General features: G+C 42.7%; 1 protein-coding gene across 1 annotated transcript in view; it reads right to left on the bottom strand.

Moving 5' to 3' along the window:
* tgm1 (transglutaminase 1, K polypeptide) overlaps positions 1–22,433 on the bottom strand; it is a 33,077-nt gene that overhangs the window by 4,669 nt on the left and 5,975 nt on the right. The window contains exons 3-13 of the mRNA XM_060937704.1: positions 19,728–19,834; positions 13,120–13,323; positions 8,645–8,896; positions 8,431–8,549; positions 8,035–8,142; positions 5,607–5,784; positions 5,316–5,454; positions 4,852–5,044; positions 3,992–4,145; positions 3,610–3,894; positions 3,254–3,414 (exon numbers count right to left, since the gene is read on the bottom strand). Of these exons, the coding sequence (XP_060793687.1) occupies positions 3,254–3,414; positions 3,610–3,894; positions 3,992–4,145; positions 4,852–5,044; positions 5,316–5,454; positions 5,607–5,784; positions 8,035–8,142; positions 8,431–8,549; positions 8,645–8,896; positions 13,120–13,323; positions 19,728–19,834 (1,900 nt within the window). The remainder of the gene's footprint in view (positions 1–3,253; positions 3,415–3,609; positions 3,895–3,991; positions 4,146–4,851; positions 5,045–5,315; positions 5,455–5,606; positions 5,785–8,034; positions 8,143–8,430; positions 8,550–8,644; positions 8,897–13,119; positions 13,324–19,727; positions 19,835–22,433) is intronic.

The raw sequence follows: 22,433 nt of genomic DNA, 5'->3' as shown, positions 1-22,433 counted from the left end.
GATGCATACAGGCAGTACTGTCCCCCCTCATGGAGTCAGGTATGAGGATTCTACCATACCTGGATGACTGGTTAGTCTGTTCCCCGACGAGGGAATGCAGCCTAGCAGATATAGCAACACTGCAGAGCCATGTCTCAGAACTGGGACTGACAATCAATTTAGAAAAGAGCACACTTATCCCGAGCCAATCGGCTCAATTCATTGGCATGATCCTAGACTCACAGACAATGTCCGCGTCCTTGACCAGCCGGCGTGTAGCGAACATCACTTCACTACTGTCACGAGTACGGGTGGGACGAAGACTACGTTTCAGAATACTACTGCGGCTCCAGGGTATGCTCACAGCAGCAGCCCAGATCCTCCCCTTGGGTCTACTGGAACTCCGGCCTCTGCAAATATGGCTGATTGGCCTCGGCCTCGACGTGACCTGTCACAGGAAGACACCCGTTCTTATCACAGAACATTGCATGTCTGCCCTCAGCCCATGGCGGAAGGAGACCTTTTTAACATCAGGTGTTCCTCTTGGTGCAGCACCCACACACAGGGAGATTGTGACTACAGACGCCTCTCTTACAGGGTGGGGCGCAGTATGGCAACACAGAGCAGTCAGTGGGTTGTGGAGCAAAGAAGAGATGGGCGAACACGTCAATCTCCTCGAAATCAGAGCAGTACACCTGGCTCTAAAACACCTTATGCCATACCTACAGGGGCGCCACGTACTTGTCAGATCAGACAATGTGACGACGGTGTACAACATCAACCACCAGGGGGGAACACGATCCCCCACTGCTTTTCGCTTAACTCAATCTCTACTGAAGTGGGCCTTCCCCAGGCTGGCATCCCTCAGGGCAGTCCACTTGCCAGGGAAACTGAATGCGGTGGCAGACTCCCTGTCGAGACAACGCCTCGACCCGGGGGAGTGGCGCCTGAGCCCACAGGTGGTACAGCAGGTTTGGGATCGCTTTGGCACAGCAGCGGTGGACCTGTTTGCCAGCAAAGAGTCCACACACTGCCAAAAGTGGTTCTCTCGCACGCAGGAGGACGAAGCACTGGGCTTGGACGCCATGGCACACGAGTGGCCGGACGAACTGCTGTATGCCTTTCCACCGATTCCCCTCCTTCTGGAGGTGCTACTTCGGATACGCCAGTGCTGTCACCGTGTTCTGCTGGTGGCTCCGCGATGGCCAGCGAGACCGTGGTTTGCTGTGCTTCATTCCCTGCTGACCGGAACTCCGTGGCAACTACCGCTCAGAAGGGACCTACTGTCTCAGATGGAGGGCAAAGTTTGGCACTCCTGCCCGGAACGTCTCCAGCTGTGGGTGTGGCCCTTGGGCCCGACAACCCCCTGTTAGAGTTTGACCCAGCGGTCATCAATACCTTAGAGAACGCGAGGGCCCCCTCAACTAGGTCGTTGTATGACAACCGCTGGAAATTGTTCAAGACGTGGTGTGAGACCGTAAGCGTTTCTCCCACGGGTTGTCCTATACCCGTACTGCTCAAGTTTCTACAGAAACTGCTTGATGAGGGTAAATCCCCATCTACCGTGAAAGTCTATGTAGCAGCTATCTCTGCGAGGCATGATAAAGTGGAGGGTGCGACTATTGGTGCACATAGTCTCATCCGCAACTTTCTTAGGGGCGCTAGACGCCTCCACCCCTACAGAGCCCCTCGCAGCCCTCAGTGGGATTTGCATCGCGTACTAGACTCTCTGTGCCAGGCCCCTTTCGAACCATTGGCTGAAGCAGACATGAGATGGGTTTCCTTGAAGACCGTTTTTCTCTTAGCTATGGTCTCGGCAAAACGTGTGAGTGAGTTACACGCACTCTCAGTCAGCCCAGATTGTATGAGATGGGGACCAAATCTATCTGGCGTTACGCTATGGCCAAACCCAGCCTTTCTGCCGAAGGTTCTATCTCCATCCTTTATTAACCAATCCATTGAGCTTGCTTCTTATGAGGACCGTCTAGACCTATGCCCTGTGCGAGCCTTGAGGCACTATGTGTCTCGGACCGAAGCCACGAGACGGTCAGACCAACTGTTTGTCACTTATGGAGGTGGTGCAATTGGCTCGCCTGTATCTAAACAGCGCCTCTCACATTGGGTTTGCGAGGTGATTTCCCTTGCACACAAGTCAGCTGATTCCCTACCAGTGGGCAGTGTAATGTGCCACAACACCAGGAGCTTGGCTACCTCATGGGCAGCTCTGAGGGGAACCCCGCTATCTGACATCTGTGCAGCAGCAACATGGTCTGGCCCTTCAACATTCACCAGGTTTTATAGGGTAAATGTGGCATCACCTACAAGCCTTGGGCCTGCCATTCTTTCAATTATGGATTGACATACTCGTCCTCATGACAGTGCTGGTATTAGTCATCCACAGGCTGTGCCGCCTCTGGCGGTCAGGAGGCATGAAATAGAACGCTAGTTACGAATGTAACTGTGGTTCTATGAATGCCGGATGACCGCCAGAGTTCCCAGTCACTCGGACATCGCAACCGCGAGAAGTTTTCCGAGGACGAATGACGTGCTGCAGTGCCTCTTATGCATGAGGTACGTCATCACGACTTCTTTGTTGGTATAAGTCTCGACTTGCGCTACGCGAAGGATATCATCCACAGGCTGTGCCGCCTCTGGCGGTCATCCGGCATTCATAGAACCACAGTTACATTTGTAACTAGCGTTTTCCGTCTCAGGAAAGTCTTCAGAAGGGAGGAGTTTTACACTTTGTGGTTTCTTGATACCATAACATGAGCTCTGCTTTTTTTTTTTAAATATTAGTTATTTTTTTAATTAAAATATTAGTCAAGAGTGACAAAAAGTGAGCTATAAACAGTTTATAGCAGCTATAACATAAGTGAGAATATGAACTAACTTGTTTTGAAAAAATTGACAAATTGCTACGATGCAAGAGGAAGAAAACATTTCAGGATGTGCTGTTACTGGAAAATGATTAACTTTGGGATAGTACCAGGGGCAGCATGGTGGTGTAGTGGTTAGCACTGTCACCTCACAACAAGAAGCAGCTACAGATAATGAATGGATGGATGGGGTAGTACCACCACTTCATCACACCACCCGTTCCTTTAAAGAAGAACCTTTTAAATTGCATTTGGATCTACTTACTCAAAAGTAATAACCATGCTCAAGAGAATCCTAATGATGGACTAAAAAACTCCACATGGTGTCAAGTCATGCTTTACATTCAATATTCTGTTAATAGAAAACTTAAAATGAGAGCCACTTGAGGACTTACGGTGAGGATGATGTTGGGCGTGCGCAGGTGGAAGTTGAACCGGGTTCCCAGAATCTGCTGAGTCTCACTGACTCGTCCAAGCACGGTGAGCATCAGTGCTGTGTGGTCCACCAGCTGGTCCTTATACAGATCATATGGAACGGTCCACTCTAGTGTCTGGACTAAAAGAGTGTTGGGAAAGGCACATAATCTAAAGACACTCATAGTATACAGTTCAGGGTCACAGACATTGTTCAGGAACATACATCATTGGCAGTCCTGGGATTTGAATTCACAACCTTCCTGTGACTAGCAAAGAGGCTGAACTGTTACATTTGTCTCTTAATGCAAAGTATAAGTTCTGAATAATCTCCCACCTTTGTTGGGTTTGAGCTTCACCTCTATAGTATCCTTCTTCACTGTGCCTTTTAACACTCCTGTATAGTACATTATTGCCACCTGACAATAGAGCTTGATACTGCGCTCCTCAGAGCTGCCATTATTCATGGTGAAGGACAGCCGAGCATCTTCGCCCACCAAAGGCCCCTCTTTTTCTATGGTGACCTGTAATTTGACATCATCAGCCACAGCAGCAGGGTAGATGTTAGTATTGGAGCCATAGCGCGAAGCAGTTTCCACAGCAATTCGCTCAGCTTCAGATCCTAAATGATGAAAACCAGAAAGGTGGGACCAAAAAACAAACAAAAAGCCACAGAAGCTAAAAATTGACAGGACAAAACATGTCATGAGTGTTTTTACCTTCTGGGTGTTTGTAGAGGTGTGTGACGTCCTCTCTGCGATCAGCACCAACCGCCTTGGTGCTGATGTGGTGGCCCACGGCATTCTTCTCACAGAAGATCTGAGTGAAGGTGCCATCATCTTGTCTCTGCCAAAATATCCTGTCACTGTTCACCTACCAGACACAAATGCATTCAATTATTATTATTGTGTGCGCGCACATGTGAATATCATGTGTTTAAACACATTTTGGTTCAAAACATTTCTATCAGCAAAGTTTCCAAATAGAACCCTTTTTATATAACCTACTTATCCACTTAATACCTAGACTCTTAGAGGGAAGCACTTCTTCATGGATTGTAGGGTTCTACATGGAAGGGTGATAGGAAAAAAAACCCAGACTTTGTTGCAGGGTTCTATGTAAAGTGGTTCCCCCAGAGGGACAACCAAAAAACCCCTAAAAGGTTTAAAATTTAACTAGGGCTGTTGGACTGAGTACATTCTCAAATCTGGTTTTGGACTCTTGGCCAGTCTCAAGACAGTTTCCATTTGTATTTGAACTTGTCACTGTCTTGGGCACTGATCTCGCTAAATAAGGTCTTGGTATTATCCAAGAGTTTCTTCTGCTGGAAAATAGGCCAACCATTGATGCAATGCACAAATGAACCTGTCTAACTGAAGTGAAAGCTTGGCCTGAAAAAGATTTGTTGGTTTTGTCATAATCTTAACTTAGTCTTGCTTTTATTTGGACTTGCTGTTGAATTGGCCTTGACCACCTTAATACTTTGTCTTGACTCAATTTTTGGTTGTCCTGGTCTTGCACTTGACAATGGTAGTACTGACAGCTTGATTGTTACGATAATCAAAAGATGTGTTCCTGCCTCAGCGAAGACAAAAGTGGCATCATATTTGAGATAGACCAGTCCATCACGGATGGCAGCCACAGGGGCAGGGCCACAGCAGAATGTGCCCTGACTTGTTTCTTGAGGCGTGGCATCCACCGCCTGCCAACCCCCCATGCCTACTGGTAGATCAGGACGGACCATCCAGCATTCATTCCACACATGAAAATTCCTGCAGAGAAAAAGTGAAGTTGGTTAAAGAAATCCATTTCTGGCTGTGATGCAGTCAAGAGAAATATCTTACAATACAGAAAAAAAAACATGCTCATAACTAGTAAAAAAAAAAAGCATTTTAAACTAATTACATGAAGGGTTTTCCCTGACTTCTACATTCAATATATGGGTTGATGTGGGTTTGATTAACCTTTCATTTTGCCTTCAGAATGAACTCCACTTTTGCACATAATGGCTATGAAATGTTGGAAATGAGAATGTGTTTGTACCAAATAGAGTCACTGTTGCGGCTCTCAATTGGCCTCATTTTCTCATCAAAATACACATCAGTCGTCAAGGAGACATCAGTGTCATGGGCGGAGCTGAAGTTTGTGACACTGCGGGTGGGAATGCCTAAACACCTGAGAACTAGGATTGGGGGGGGGGTTCAGAGAGGCAGAGCCAGAGTGAGATGGAAATAGTGAAAGAGGTGGTAATTTTAAAGAGTGCTCAAGTACAAAAATTACTAAAAGATCTAACATTACAGAACAAGTTTCAGTGAAAAAGAAATGTACTCGTACCCGTGTTGGTGACCCCTGCAAAGACCCAGCACTGGCCATATTTAACAGGCTGTCCTCCACTTTGATGGTACTGCCTCAGAATTTCCACACTGCCATTCCACAACAGTGGGGAAGTCCCGTTTGCATAGTTACCTGACCAATTCCCTTGTAACACACCTTGATCATCAGGAGAGTTGACCTGGCACCAAGAAATCAGAGATACTGATTCACAGAGGCTCCAACTTGGGAAATTGCAAAGAGGGAGATTCTCCCTCTCTGCGAGAGTTCAGAGGGAGACAAGTTTGAGCGCCGTAGGCACGGAGGTGAGTCATATATTATATAATGATGTGCGTGGATGTGTATTTTATATGATTCACCACATTTCATGTCAATTTTGTGTCAATTAAATCTTAATAGTAACAGATCTAGATAAATCCAGTGACTATAGACCAAACTTTAATATTCCTAAAGTCAATGCTAACGTCAATAATGACTATTATAAATTGCCAATGGTAGACCCTCTGATGATAATGTTCTTCTAATAATATTCCATTTCTAAGTTAGTAAAAGTCAGACAAGTTGGTTAGAATCTAACATCTGGTCTGGTGATCTAGCCCTGTCAGATATCGGGTCGTCTTGCTGCCGTCCAGAACAGTCCGCCATTCGTCCCTGGCGACCATCGCGATGGGCGATCCGAACTTTATCTTGGTGATTTTCTGATATTTTTTTCTTCGTAGTTTGGCTTTTGCCATTTCCACCAACGGAACTTCATTTCATTATCTCATTCAAGAGAACATAAAGTTAAAGACGAGCAGGTGATAAATGCAGATGAAATGCAGACGCAGAAAAACAAACAAAATGGTTAAGTATCGCGGGTTTTCTCATTCTCTTGTGCGTATCATTAATAGCGCCCTCTGTAGGCTTTATCGGTAACTGCTAAGACATTGGGTGGCTCAGTGTGACCCCACGGCGGGGACCGAATTCCGCTCCATTCATATGCGTGCTTCATCTGCACGTGCATGCCTCCGGCATTCACGCCAATCCCCTCATTACACCGATCGGTGTACCGACCGGGGAATCGGCATATAACGCGGGGTACACACTCGAGTCCACCCATACAATGTCAGACACACGAAAAGCGGAAAGTCAACTATTAATTTTCGTCAACATAAATGGATCAAGTTATATATTTTAACTAATCATGTGTAGTAAGGGTGGGCGGGAGATTTTTATGTTGTCAGTGGGAGGTCGGGAGGATTTTCTAAAATGTTCCCTAAAGTGGGAGATCTCCCGCCCACAGCAGGAGAGTTGGAGCCTCTGGATTCCTAGGTTTTTTTTTTCTAATTTCAAGAAAAAAAGTATTTCTTTCTTGTATGTTTCTGCAAATAAATAAATGTATGGATATGTGGATGTAATATTTAGAATAAAATATGTAGTAGTAACAATGATTATACATTAGGGGTGTGCAAAAATATCGATACGGCGATATATCGCGATACTTTGTCTTCCGATTCAATATCGATACTCAAAATTTGAATATCGATATTTTTTCAAATAATAAAATCATGTTTCAGACGGGTTGTAAATCCAGTACGACTTCCGCACCTCCGCTCCGCGAGGTGTCGCTGTGCCGCTACCTCACTGCAAGGCACTCTTCGTCTTCTCTTTTTTCCCCAGCGGTTGCAGTGAGGAAAAAAAACAGGCAAGCATGGCTGTTAACATAAACCTAGAGACGCCGCCGAACTTTAAGGCAGATGTTTGGAGGCACTTTGGATTCCAAAGGAAAGGAGAAAAAAAACAGTGAGCCGGACAAAGAGAATGTACTTTGCAAAACCTGTTTCGCTCCAATTAAATTAAGATGCCCACTGCACTTTTCAATGTGTTTCAGACAGTGTGTTGTTCCTGCAAAATAAGCACAAGTTAAATGTTCTCAGGTATATGTTCTCAAGTTTACAAAGAACAAATTGATATTAGTGTTAGCACTGAAATGTATGTGCAGTCTGCAGTGCAAGTTTTAAGTTTTCATAAAACAATTTGATTCTGCTTGTTAAGCAGCACTGATGTGTCCATGCTTACAGAAAAGTTGATAATACTAGCACAGAAATGGGAATTTTCTGTATGTTGTAGTGAAGCAACTCTTGGTTTTGCCAGCAGTGGAATAGAGACAAATACATGTCTGGCAAGAGTGTGTAGTTATGTATGTGAAATGTAATTTTACAGTGGTCAATAAATTCTGATTTTCTTCAGTGAGACAGATATTGTGATGTGGTTGAAATTTCTTGCAATATATCGATTATCGCAGAATCGCTGTACCGTGATATTATCGTTATCGTAGGCAAAATATCGCCATAGTATCGTATCGTGAGGTATCTGGTGATACCCAGCCCTATTATACATCCACTAATTTTGGTTCAGGTTTTTTGTTTGTTTGGCTGTAAAAGACACTCACCATGGCTGACACAAGTCTGACAATATTAACAGGATCTCCCCAACCTGATGTACGTGCTTGATTCTTCTCCAGTAGGAACAGAGATGCTGCAAGAACCCCATCAGCAAACTGCACACAGGATGACCATTACACTCCAACCCAAGTATGCACGGGTTAAAAATATTACCTTGATATTAAATTTGAAATAATAAAATGACATTACAGGACACATGCACTAAGTTACAGTAAGGAATGCCAACAGTTGGCATTATCTTGCCAACAGAATAAGACCATCTCAAAACCACAAATTTACTTTCCATAAACACTACCTAAGAAAGTAGGGTAGTGGTACTCTGAGCATGAGGTGAGAATGAGGTGAAGTACTAAATAGAATAAGGTAGGGGAACTGGGTAATACCTGTCCAAAGATCCAACTCCTGCCTTCTATCTGACTGTCGCTTCCATAGTAGAGTGTTCCCACATCATTCAGAACATACTCGTTCCTTTCGTCCTCTTTATCCATAAACACTGAGTCATCTGAACATGAAACCGGGAGGAAAAAAAGTGCTGTTGCACTGGAAATATGGAATTCATAGAAGTCATGATCCAATCCTATTTTTGCCCATGCTTACCTTTACACCAGGGGTTAAACAGCAGGTAGATATCATTTTCAGGTTTGCAACTATAAGTGTTGCTTCCTTTTGGGGTCCATGTTACCACACTGAGCTGGTAATAACCAATGGGAGCAGCTGGTGGAGTGCTGATGGACAGTTTTATCCTGGTACCTTTCTGTTCGATAATCTTAGCCTCCCAGCTCTTGTTATCTAACTTGTCAACTAGACGAACAGTCACTGGGGAGCTTCCCGATAACTTTTGCATAAAGCCTTTAACACACACACACACACACACGTTAGTGTATGGAGTACAAATGTATGAAAAATGGCCTCACTAAGTAATGTTCAAATATCAAGATTGTCATCATCTAGGCTCAAGGAGGACAGGGAAACCCTTTGACAAAATGAGGGCACCATGTTCTTGGAGTATAGATCCCCCAGCCTAATCCACCAACCCTGGTTTTCACTATTCAAGGAGAATATAGACACGACTCCAACCACCAAACAGCTTGAGTGCAGCAAGTGCCTGAGTCAGGGCTTGAACCAGCAATGGGAAGTCCTTGATGGCTAACCACACCTGCTGACCCAGCCAGAAGTTTGAAGCCATACACCTTTCTGTAATTGGTTGCGTGGGTCACTCTAAGCAGTAGCCTGCAGAGACAGTTTGGCTTTCCACCAGACTTGGCGGCAGTGATGCACCATATGTTCCACTGCTGGGACTCCCACTTCCTCCTCTTGCTCTGCAAACATGCATGCGTGATAGCCAAACTGGCACACAAAGGGTAACATGCCCAGTGATGAGTGCCAGAGGGGGTTATGGGCACATTAAACCCAGATCCGATGCCACACCTATGGTGAGGGTTTGGTGAATGCCAAGCACCTGAATGAACACTCCAAGTCCTGGTTGACTCTCAGTTTGGCCACTGCACTCAGGAATAAATCCCTTGAAGAGATTGGCTGTGGCTCCCAAGAGGTGACAAAAGGCTCTATAGAACCAGCTAGCAAACTGCAGGCCCTGGACTGAAACAATGTTCATCAGAAAACCAAAACACCCAAAATGCATGCTGTAGGAGATCAACCATTTTAAGCAGTTTAGGCAGGTGGATGGACTTGCAAGCCTTAAAAAACCAATCCTACAAAAACCAATATTAATTACACCTCCTGGGAAATGGGCAGGTCTACAATGAAATCTAATGAAATGTGAGACCAGGGATGGGAGGGTATGAGCAAACAGTGAAGCAGGTCAGGCAGACATGTGGTTCTTTATTCTTGATGCAGACCTGACAAGCTGCTGCATAAACCCAAACATCCTTACCCATACTGGGCCACCAGAAGTGTTGGTGCAATAATTCTAGGATCCTGGCCATCTCCAGGTGTGCTGAAAATGGGCATGTATGGTCCCAAGACAGGACCTGAAGTTATATGAACTAAGGAAAAGTCTCCTTGGCAGGCCTCCCCCATATCTGCATTGCAGATGGCCTACTCCAAGCCCCAGCATAGAGGAGCTACTATTTGGAGTAAGGGAATTCTAGGTTGGAGGTGGGTGCCTATGCATCTGGGTCCAACTGCCTCAAGACAGCATCCAGCTTGAGGTTCTTGGTGCCTATATAACAAGACAAAAATTGAACTGGGCAAAGAACAATGACCACCTGTCTTGTTATGGGTTCAGATGCATGGCCTGCTGAATATAGGTCAGGTTCTTGTCTGTCCAAATTATGACGGATTGGCATACTCCAGCCAATTTCATTGCCAGGAGCTCCCAGTCTTCAAAATCATACATCTCCACTGGGCTGAGATGGTGGAAAAAGCATTCACATGGGTGCTTTTTGGTCAGGACCTTCATGCTGGGAGAGAACAACACTCAGTCTAATATCTGAGGTATCTATTTCTTTTATAAACTGGCTTCTGGGTCAGGCATATGAAGGACTGAGTTGGATGTTAATCTCTCTTTAAGGGCCTTAAATACTTGTTGGGTTTCCCTAGTTCACTTAAAGCCCTCTGTAGTCTTCTTGATTAGCACACTGAAGGGGGGCCACCAGGATACTAAAGTTCTGAATAAAACGCATGAAGAATTTGGCAAACCCCAAGAAGCGCTGTACCATCTGAACCAAGGTAGGGTGTAGCCAGTCTGATGCTGCACTTTTTTTGGCCAGGTCTATGCTAAGAATCCCCAAGACACCACAAAGCCCAAGGAGACTGTGGTGATATAGAACTAAGACTTCGAGCTTGATGTACAAGTAGTTCTGCAAGAGTAGCTGAAGTACCTGGGGCACATGAATGATTGAATCCTTCAGGAAGGTACTGAAAATCAAAATATCGTCTAAATAGGCAAAAGGTGAATCATTTTAAGTACTTCCAAAGGATCTCATTGATAAACTGCTAGAAGACAGCAGGCATGTTCCTCAGGCCAAAGGGCATGACTAAAGATTTGTAGATCCCTGAAGGTTTGATGAACACAGTCTTCCACTCACTGCCTGATCTGATGCAGATAAAAGTTATACACTGCAGATCCAATTTAGAGGGAAAAAAACAACCTTTGACCTGCTGTTGGCATTCAAACAGAATTCAGAGACAGGAATACAGTGGTGCTTGAAAGTTTGTGAACCCTTTCGAGTTTTCTATATTTATCTCTGCAGAAATATGGCCCAAAACATCATCAGATTTTCACACAAGTCCTAAAAGTAGATAAAGGGAACCCAGTTAAACAAATGAGACAAAAATATACACTTGGTCATTTATTTGAGGAAAACAATCCAATATTACATATCTGTGAGTGGCAAAAGTATGTGAACCTTTGCTTTTAAGTATCTGGTGTGACCCCCTTGTGCAGGAATAACTGCAACTAAACATTTCCAGTAACTGTTGATCAGTCCTGCACACTGGCTTGGAGGAATTTTAGCCCATTCCTCCATACAGAACAGCTTCAACTCTGGGATGTTGGCGGGTTTCCTCACATGAACTGCTCGCTTCAGGTCCTTCCACAACATTTCGATTGGACTTTGACTTGGCTGTTAAAAAACATTAACTTGATTCTTCTTTAACCATTCTTTGGTAGAACAACTTGTGTGCTTAGGGTCATTGTCTTGCTGCATGACCCACCTTCTCTTGAGATTCAGTTCATGGACAGATGTCCTGACATTTTCCTTTAGAATTCGCTGGTATAATTCAGAATTCATTGTTCCATCAATGATGGCAAGCCATCCTGGCCCAGATGCAGCAAAACAGGCCCAAACCATGATACTACCACCACCATGTTTCACAGATGGGATAAGGTTCTTATGCTGTAATGCACCGTTTTCCTTTCTCCAAACATAACACTCCTCATTTAAACCAAAAAGTTTTATTTTGGTCTCATCCGTGCACAAAACATTTTTCCAATAGCCTTCTGGTTTGTCCACATGGTCTTTATCAAACTGCAAACGAGCAGCAATGTTCTTTTTGGAGAGCAGTGGCTTTCTCCTTGCAACCCTGCCATGCACACCATTGTTGTTCAGTGTTCTCCTGAAGGTGGACTCATGAACATTAACATTAGCCAATTTGAGAGAAGCCTTCAGTTGCTTAGAAGTTACCCTGGGGTCCTTTGTGACCTCACTGACTATTACACACCTTGCTCTTGGAGTGATCTTTGTTGGTCGACCACTCCTGGGGAGGGTAATAATGGTCTTGAATTTCGTCCATTTGTACACAATCTGTCTGACTGTGGATTGGTGGAGTCCAAACTCTTTAAAGATGGTTTTGTAACCTTTTCCAGCCTGATGAGCATCAACAATGCTTTTTCTGAGGTCCTCAGAAATCTCCTTTGTTTGTACCATGATACACTTCCACAAACATGTGTTGTGAAGATCAGACTTTGATAGATCCCTGTTCTTTAAATAAAACAGGGTGCCCACTCACACCTGATTGTCAACCCATTGATTGAAAACACCTGACTAATTTCACCTTCAAATTAACTGCTAATCTTAGAGGTTCACATACTTTTGCCACTCACAGATATGTAATATTGGATCATTTTCTTCAATAAATGACCAAGTATAATATTTTTGTCTCATCTGTTTAACCGGGTTCTCTATCTACTTTTAGGACTTGTGTGAAAATCTGATAATGTTTTCGGTCATATTTATGCAGAAATATAGAAAATTCTAAAGGGCTCATACACACACGTAATCGCTGACCTCACAAATAAACTGAGGCAAAGCAAGAACCTATGACCCTTTTGATCTGAGGAAAATTTAAACAGGCATTTCACTTGCCTAATCTCTGGTTTCCAATATCTTTGAATCATTAAAGCATTTTTTAAATGGTATGTATTTGTGTATGTTAATGGAATTTTATTGTTGGTACATTTACAAAAGGCTTTTATCATCTTAAAAATGAATAATGAAATGGTCAAATTAAAGTTAAATAAATGGAAACAATATAGATGTTACCATAACACCCATAGGCTAGGTCATGGGTAGGCATCAAGATAGCCATGGTTGACTAATACACCTTACCTCGCTTGAGTTCGAGGTGTAGTTTGTCAGATTTGGGGTCAAAAGTGCGTGAGAGCTCTATCCACATCTGAAAGCTCTGCCCTCGACGGACGAGGAGGTTATCACTTTGGTAACGGTCTGTGCGATGCTCCAAGCGGTTTGGGCCTGTTTTGGACTTGAGGAGGTCTATAGACTGCACTGATAACTGATCAGCTGTGGGTGGGGCTGAGGGAGAGAAAGAAAGACATTAATTTGAGTATGTGCATCACTGACTTGACTTTAAAGCTGCTGACTGCAAAATTGAATTCTGGACAAAATGTTCCATTTCTATTGCTGTTGGAGTTTTGAGATGTTTCACTGCTGCACACGCTGTATCCTATGTGTAAATTTTTTGCCGCGATAAATTGCGTCCTGCATTTTACAATTCCAGAGATTGCCGAAGCAAGTGAGTAACAATATCACGTGACCACCATGGGGCGTGTTTGACCTACTTTTAACCAAAACAAGTCAGCATGGGCAAATGCTAGCTAAAAGCCAGCAAAAAAGAAAAGGAAAGCCTGCATAGTGAGTGCAACTGCAAGATAGAGCAAAGAAATCATTTTTTTCTGGAAAGATATCATTTTAGCTAATGCTTAGCTATCTTAGCCTTAAAATGCATGGGCTTGACTCCACAGTAGCGAGTATGGCATTATAAGGGCCTTTCACATGACATCATCATAACTGTGGATTTGTTTATGTGGCCATGTTGCCAGACACGGGCGATTGCTCTAAGACAGCGAGGGAGGCTCAGCCTCCTCTAAAAATGACGAACATCGTGTAGGATGAATTGCGCTAGGCTTATGTTATAGCCAACCTTATAACATTGCTATTTCAGATCCAGAATCATAGAAATATATGTGCTCAACCCAACGACAGTGCGAAATCATTCCGTTATAACTTTCCCCAGTTCGCCTAATGTGTGCGTGAGGTTTTCCCCCTTGTGACAACGCGATGCAGCCCAGCCTCAGTGGACTTCAATGGCATTTGGGAGCTATGCGTTTTTTAATCTCAAAATGCAAGACGATTATTGGACAAATACTGTGAAAACGCTCGCCCACAGACTCCCAGCCTCACAGTGGGAGGGACATGGCAAAGCTTTCCGCAAGGAGACTGGTGATTGGTGAAAGCGTCCGGATATTTTCTTTGATTGACAGCTCGTTTCAAATATAGACAGGCAGCGGTGAATTTCAGTTCAGTCCCATGCGGGTTCGCAAGTGGTGTGGTGTATTGTAAGAGATCAACTTACATTTCGATTTCATTCATTACATACGGTTTCTACCAGCTTTTTTAGTTTGTATATATTTTCATTGTAAATAAAGTGTAAATATAGTGTTGTCAAGTTTGCCATCTTAGTTCCAGAAATTTCGTTTATTTGAGTGACTGAACTTGAGGGGGCTAGTCAGCTAGCAAGAAAGCTGCGCACGGATGCCAAGCATTGTTGATTTAATTTTGGCGAAGCCATTTGCCAGTCTTCCTTTCGAGGAAAAAATTAAAATTAAAGAGCAGGGTAGACCAACGCCTCAAATTGACTTGGTGAAAAAGGTAGGGAATAATACTCGTTCAGCCCTGCGATGACCTGGCGACTTGTCCAGGGTGTACCCCGCCTTTCGCCCGTAGTCAGCTGGGATAGACTCCAGCTTGCCTGTGACCCTGTAGAACAGGATAAAGCGGCTAGAGATAATGAGATGAGATAATACTCGTTCCTTTCAACTCTCCTGGTACGAGAAAGTGAATTGGCTAACAGCAAGTGACCCACATCAACAACAGTAAATAGGCTACTTTAGTAATATGTCATGGATGGACCAAAAATATAGAATCTATTTAAAATGTTTATGCTGAGTATATTATATTGGAATATATATTTCTCTGGATATGAATTAAACAGCTACAATTTGGAAAACATTTTTAAACAAAAACACAGCCAAGAACATTTCACACTACAGACCTGGATTAAAAGTGAAGGGTTATCAAAATTGTCAATAAAACATTTCTCAGTCAAATAAGTAAAATATAGGGAAAGTGTCATTGAATGAAATATGTGGCACCCAGCTCTATGTTTGGCTCCCCAAGGTCAGTGCTTGTGCCTATTCCAGGACACTCTGCTGTTACTGCTGAGGTTCCTGACAAAGAGCTGCTTTCAATAATGATCAATTTTTAAACAACATGCCACAATTTTAAAATATAAAATGTTAAAATATACCCCTCCCCCCAACACCACCATCATGTATATTGGACACTAGGCTAATGAGCCAAAAGAACAGTTTGTGACCCTGCCAACAATCAGCCAGATCAGAGGCAAGAGTATGGGCAAAATTGATGTGTTTTTTCTTTTAAAATCTGGAAATATCGTAACCGACCAGCCTCCCCTGTTTGAAAGACTACCAACTGCCACTGTTGCCAGATGAGCTTTGTGTTGGACAACAACCGGCACAAAGTGTATGCTAGCGATTGTAAGCCCAGTTCAGTAAACATCTACAGATAAACTTGGAGAAGTTACATCTAAAAGAACAATGCCAGACACCTGTATTGCTTTTGGATGTAATAACGTGGAGATAAGCCTGGTTTAACTTTTCACTGCTTCCCGGTGAACCCAGAAAGACGAGGAAAATGGCAAGCTGCAGTTAAACGGGAAGACTGGATGCCAACAAAGCATTCCTGTGTGTGTGGAGAACATTTTATATCAGGTTAACATAAAAACTCTGTGCAACTTTAAAACATATATCTGGATGTGAGCTTTGGACATGATATATTTTATTAGACCTAATGCTTGGCTCGACTAGCAGCATGTTTGTTATGTACTGATAATGTAGACAAGGCTAAACACCATAAAATATGATAGAATTAGGCCCTGGCTTGTTATTACTATTAGAAGTCCATGTTTCAGCTTACCTTTGTCAAAGTATTTCTTTAGTGGGAATTTCCCATAACATGCACGAAACCTGCCTCGAAATATTGGTAGCCATCTGTACTTTTGTATGTCTTTGGCATCTCCCCAGTGTATTTAGAAGTCCCAAATACTAAATAGTTCAAGACATTGTAATATCCCAAATCCAGTAGCTGGTTTGCCGAGCACTTTCAAGTGGAATAAATACATTTGTGAATAAATTAATAAGAAGCCTTTATTTTTGTCACATGTACACTCAAGCTCAGCAAAATTCCTCTTCTGTATTTAACCCATCTGAAGCGATGAACACGTGCATACACAGAGCGAGCAGTGTGCAGAATAAATACATTTGAGGGTAAATTATGGATCTTTGATGCTTGTATGTTTCAGCTTTTGGATGCAACATGATCTGCTGGTATAATGTTTTTTTTAATTTCAGAGATTGTACCAACTGCAGCTGTCTCGATTTTCATTAACTGTCATGGATGTTTGTTTACCTGGCAATATAGCAGATGCTGCATGATAATCTATCAGGGCTCGAAATTCGCGCTGGTCCGGTCGTCCGAGGCGACTTAATTTGTCATTTGGCGGGTAATTCCTGTCACTAGCCAGCCCAGCTGGCTAGGTGAAAATAAAAAATATATATGAAGCGAAGATTCAGACTAGGGCTGTGCAATATATCAAATATGCTCGATATATCTCCGAAAATTCTGTGTGAGATACATAAAATTATTATATCGTAACTATCGAGTATTTTATGGTCATCTGCCAATTTGTGTTTGTTGCATTTGTTTAAAACATTTTCTGGTGGTTTTCTCCCTGTCCCTCATGCAGTAACATGAGAGGCTGCCTAAGGGTAAAAAAAAACCCAAATAACATCACGCACTCGCCAACCAATCCTGGGCGACATCTAGGTGCTGAAAGGAACTTGCAGGAAGATTTTCTAGTTTTGGTTTACAGCGCTGACTCAGTTCGTGCAATCACTGGTGTTGCATAGGCTACCGTGTAAGCTCTGTCAATTTCAGCGACAAATTAAAAATGGAAGCGGACGAATTGGTTCCTAAAAGAACTAGTAAGGGGTCAGTCATCTGGCATTTTTTGGATATCGTGAGGAGGACGTGGAACAGCAAATGCCAGTTTGTAAAGTGTGCAAAAAAACCCTGTCATCACAAAAGGCAGCAGCACTACAAATATGTTCCATCACCTGAAAACTCACCCGGTGCAGTATGAAGAGTCTCTTAGGCCCTGTCCACACGGCAACGGATTCAGGTGAATCTGATAAAATTGTTTATCGTTTCGGCCTGGCGTCCACACGGCACCGGCGTTTTGGGTGCCCCAAAACGAAATCTTTTGAGAACGGGTTCCAGAGTGAAAAAATCTGGCAACGGCACCGTTGCGAAGTCGTCTGGATGAGTAGAACGGATTTGTTTACGATGACGTCACAACCACATGACTGTCAGTGCTTCACGCCGGGTAGAAGTGTAACGAACTCGATGCGAGTTGTCAACAAATCCTATAACTTGGTTCATGAAACGCGCTTACAAAATATTTTCACTGTGAATATTTAAACAATCCCGCCAGCAAAAATAGGGAAAAAAAGGAGCAATCTCACCTCTTCAGATGTTGGTTTAAGTCCGACAATACATTCCTCAAAAAGGGCATAGAAGAACAAAGTAATCCATCAACGTGTAGCATTCAATTTATTCTGGACCATTAAAGAATTCTGGAGGATATCAGAATGTTGGCAGCTTCCATCTACCCCCGTTCATTCCTCTTTCCACGTCTCCATTCAACAGTGACAGGGAAGAACTATGCGCATGCATCTACTTCTTCTATTGTCTCCGATGGGACCGTCTTACAGCGCACGTAGTGGTGTGGCATGTGTATTGCATCATTTTCAGCAAGCGTTGCGTTGCCATATGTACCTGATATTTTACTGATCCGTTGCCCATGTGGACACGATATTAAAAAAAAAAATCTCGTTGCCGTTGTCGTGTGGATGTAGCCTCAAACTCTGAACTACTTGCCCACGAGCTAAACCCCCCCCACAAGCTAAACAAATGACCATAGCGGCCTCGTTCTCCAAAGCCACCCCATATGTTGCAATTTTCAAGATTGTTTTTTCAGTTTGTGCGACATCTTTGTTGAATAAAAACAGTCTTATTTCAACTCAATTGTGATTAATCACAAACATGAAAATTTAAAATGAGTTGTTGAAAACCACCTGTAAAGTTAATCAAGAACGTTATTTAATCTGCAGGGATTGTAGTGAAAACAGTAAAGAGTAAAAGTTAGATTTCATGGGGTCCTTTAGAGGAGATTTCAATATATCGTGAAATGGAGAAAGTGTATCAGGATATTCATTTTTTCCCATATCGCACAGCCCTAATTCAGACACACCATCAACTAAAGCCGCCACATATTAAGCGCGTGCCATGTCTGTGTTAATCGATGTGTTTATCGGCAGGACGGAAAATACCGAAGAATTCCGAATCACATCGTGTACATGTCATTGAATATCGCGGTGATCACGTTATCAAATTCAATAGATGTGGCCACATTATCGCCCATTTAAACACGTGTTTTTGTTGTTGTTTACATCTACATCTGCCAAAGCTACGTTGCAATGTGGAATTTTCTGAAAGTTGTACAGAAACCACCAGAGACGGGGACAAAGCAACCTCGGTCTGAAGAGGAGAAAAAGGCCGCCGATAAAGCGTACGAGAAGGAGAAATGACAAAGGATTCATAAGCAAACGTGGGAGCAGGGTAGGCCTTGGCTGCGATGCAATTTTTATGGAATAATTAATTTTTTTCAAATTGATTCCTAGTCAATATGAAGCTCCTAATGCTTTCTCTCTCATAAATGGTTAAATACAGAAAGCATGTTGGACATATTTTGGGTGCTATAGTCATGATAGTAAGTATATTTGTTTTCAATACTTATACAAGTTGCCAAGTTTTCCAATATATTATTTGTTGATATTATATTATGGTGCTCTGTGTTGTTCTCATTTATGTATTTAACAACAGTATCAAAATACTCGGGTCTTGAAATAAATACACATTAGTCATGAACAATGGTAACTACTCTCTCTTGTGTTATTTTTGACAGAAGTAAAATTCATACACAAATTTTGGCTAGTTGATTTTCTGTTTGGCTAGTTACTTTGGAAGGTAACTAGTCTGGCTGGCTGGTGAAAAAATATATGAATTTCTAGGCCTGATCTATGATGGTGAAAGGTCCCTATACACCTAAGGTTTTGATCTTACAGAGAAAATTATAAAACAAAAGCAGTAACAGAAAAGATAATTGTCTTTTGTTTCACGGACCTATTCACAACTGTCAGCCACAAATTACATAACTGCAACTCAAAACTTTCCGAGGTCGATGCAGAGTCTCAATGTTTTCTGTGCATCGCCATTTTGGTGCAATGCAATTCCATAATTATGCCAATTAGTTAAAGCTCCTTGCATTCGGCTATTTCCATAGGACCATACTGCTTACCTCAAGAGGTATGAAAACAGTCCCAAAAATGGAGAAAAGTGACCCTCAGTACATCAAAATGATCACATTTTGTCTGCATGATATTGTTCTTGCGAGACATAGGAAAATGCCATGCACAATAAAAACATTTGAAGATTTCAGATGATTTTGCAGTCAGTGCCTTTAAGTGCAGATATTATCTGAGTTCTTTGGTGCTCACAGTTTATCCCATTATCTTCGGTCAGTGGCGCATCTCCAGAGCCATCAGAGGTGACACAAGGGAAGCGACCAACACTGGGACAAATCCTTTTGGGTCTTGCAAGCATTCTAAGGAAAACAAAGTAAAACAGACTCGTTTGGGGTAGGAGAAATGTAATATAACCCAATATTTTTAGATTTATCCATTCTAAATTTATGTATGAAAATCATAACAGTAAGCCCACTGCACAGTTAATAAATCATTAACATCTTACTACTAGACAATGTACTCTCAGATGACTGGAAACAATCAAGGAAACAGCATCCACTGAAAATTCCATAAAACTGATAATTACCCAACCATACTTGGATCACATCTCCTGGGTTTTTACAATTAAAATGTTCATTGTACAAGGTTAGGAGGAAAGCAGTAAAGTACAGTCAATATAGCACATCCATCCATTATCTGTAGTCGCTTATCCTATATAGGGTCACAGGCAAGCTAGAGCCTATTCCAGCTGACTATGGGCGAGAGGCGGGGTACACCCTGGACAAGTCACCAGGTCATTGCAGGGTTGACACAGACAAACAACCATTCACACTCACACCTACGGTCAATTTAGAGCCACCAATTAGCCTAACCTGCATGTCTTTGGACTGTAGGGGAAATCAGAGCACCTGGAGGAAACCCATGCAATCACAGGGAGAACATGCAAACTCCACACAGAAAGGCCCTTGTCAGCCTCTGGACTCAAAGCCAGAACCTTTTTTGCTGTGAGGTGACAGTGCTAACCACTACACCACTGTGCTGCCCCAATATAGCACAGATGAAACTTAAATAGTAATGGTTATCTTACAATTTATTAACTCAAGTTTAATCCATAATGACTAAAACATTATGACCTAAGGCATTGTTTGAAACAACCTCCTAAAACCTGAGGGTTTTCTGAAAAACTTGACAGAATGAGCCTCTGTAACACATAGAACCATGAAATTAAAAAAGAGAACTTAAACCTTTGGCTTTAATAGGAAATCTTTGCCCTAATATTCATTAATATTAAAAAAAAATTAAAAAGATTATTATTATTATTATTATTATTATTACTGGGCAGCACGGTGGTGTAGTGGTTAGCGCTGTCGCCTCACAGCAAGAAGGTCTGTGTTCGAGCCCCGTGCCCGACGAGGGCCTTTCTGTGCAGAGTTTGCATGTTGTCCGCGTGGGTTTCCTCCGGGTGCTCCGGTTTCCCCCACAGTCCAAGGACATGCAGGTTAGGTTAACTGGTGACTCTAAATTGACCGTAGGTGTGAATGTGAGTGTGAATGGTTGTCTGTGTCTATGTGTCAGCCCTGTGATGACCTGGCGACTTGTCCAGGGTGTACCCCGCCTTTCGCTTGTAGTCAGCTGGGATAGGCTCCAGCTTGCCCGCGACCCTGTAGAACAGGATAAAGCGGCTACAGATAATGAGATGAGATTATTATCACTACCCAAGCACCCTAGGTGCAAGGTGTCTAACTACGTTGAGAGCGGCAGCTCGAAACAGACTTCAAACATGAACTCAACTACCACTTCCAAGATCCACAGCGCCCTGTCATCTGTCTATTAATTAGACCTGTCTCATTACACTAATCAGCTACTTAAGCCTCTCTCACACACCTCTCAGATGCAAAGTACCATTCAGTGTTCGCTCCTGCGTGCCAAGACGTTTACCATCTGATTGCTTTCTAGTTTTCTCGACCCCGTTTCTCGTTTACTTACCTTGCCCTCTAGTCCTGTTTATATTGCTCTGTTTGCTGATCAGTCGACCCCGCCTGTATTCTTGACTATGTCTCTTATCTCACGATTTGGCTTGGATTACAGTTTGCTTCCCCGCTCTCCCCTGCACATCCATCCATAAGTGCCTGCACCCTGACACAAGGACGCTAATGGAACTATAAGGATTTTTTTCCTTTAAGACTTGACCATTTTTAAGGTGGTTCACATGGGTGAAAACTTTTTTTTTTTTAATTTGGTACAGACATCAGTGCTTGTGACAGTTACTCAGGGGCAGAACTTTGGCCATGGGTGTGTCCCAGTAACTCAATAGTGCCACCATTTTTAATGGAATCTTATGCCAGGCATATAGTTTCAGATACATGCCCTAAATTTGGTACATATGTGGGTCTCCCTAAGATTAACACACAACAGGAATTGAGTCATTTTGGATTCTGTGCATTTTTACACGTCACATTTTGAAATACTCCTGTTAATTTACAATCTAATTCACTGGCTAATTAAAAATGAACTCTTAATACTATAAGCATCATAAACCAGTTCATGAAGTTTAAAGTGCACAAAATATTTAGACATTGAGCATTATGATTTAAATAACAAAACTGTTCTGTTTATTTACCTACGGCAGAGCAATAGGGCCAGGGTTTTATATTTTATTTGGAAACTTCTGAGAAAAAAAACTCAGAATTTTCTAGAAAAAAAAGTCGAAATTTGAGAAAAAAAGGCGAAATTTTCGAGAAAAAATAAAAGTCAGAAATCTGTAGAAGGCGGGCTTCCATACGGAAGTGGCACTCACTTGCGGCCGGTAGACATGAATGGCTGAGACCTGAGCCATGGAATTCAGAGTTGTGACAACCGGGGTACAGGAAGTCGGTTGGTGATGTGATTCACGTAGATTCAAATACTTCTAGGCAGCAGCTTTCTGTTTGCTAGAGACTAACACAGAACCACTACATA

This window comes from Neoarius graeffei, chromosome 13 (genome assembly GCF_027579695.1).
Source record: "Neoarius graeffei isolate fNeoGra1 chromosome 13, fNeoGra1.pri, whole genome shotgun sequence".
Classification (NCBI taxonomy): Eukaryota; Metazoa; Chordata; class Actinopteri; order Siluriformes; family Ariidae; genus Neoarius; species Neoarius graeffei.
This window is presented reverse-complemented; position numbering and strand designations above follow the sequence as displayed.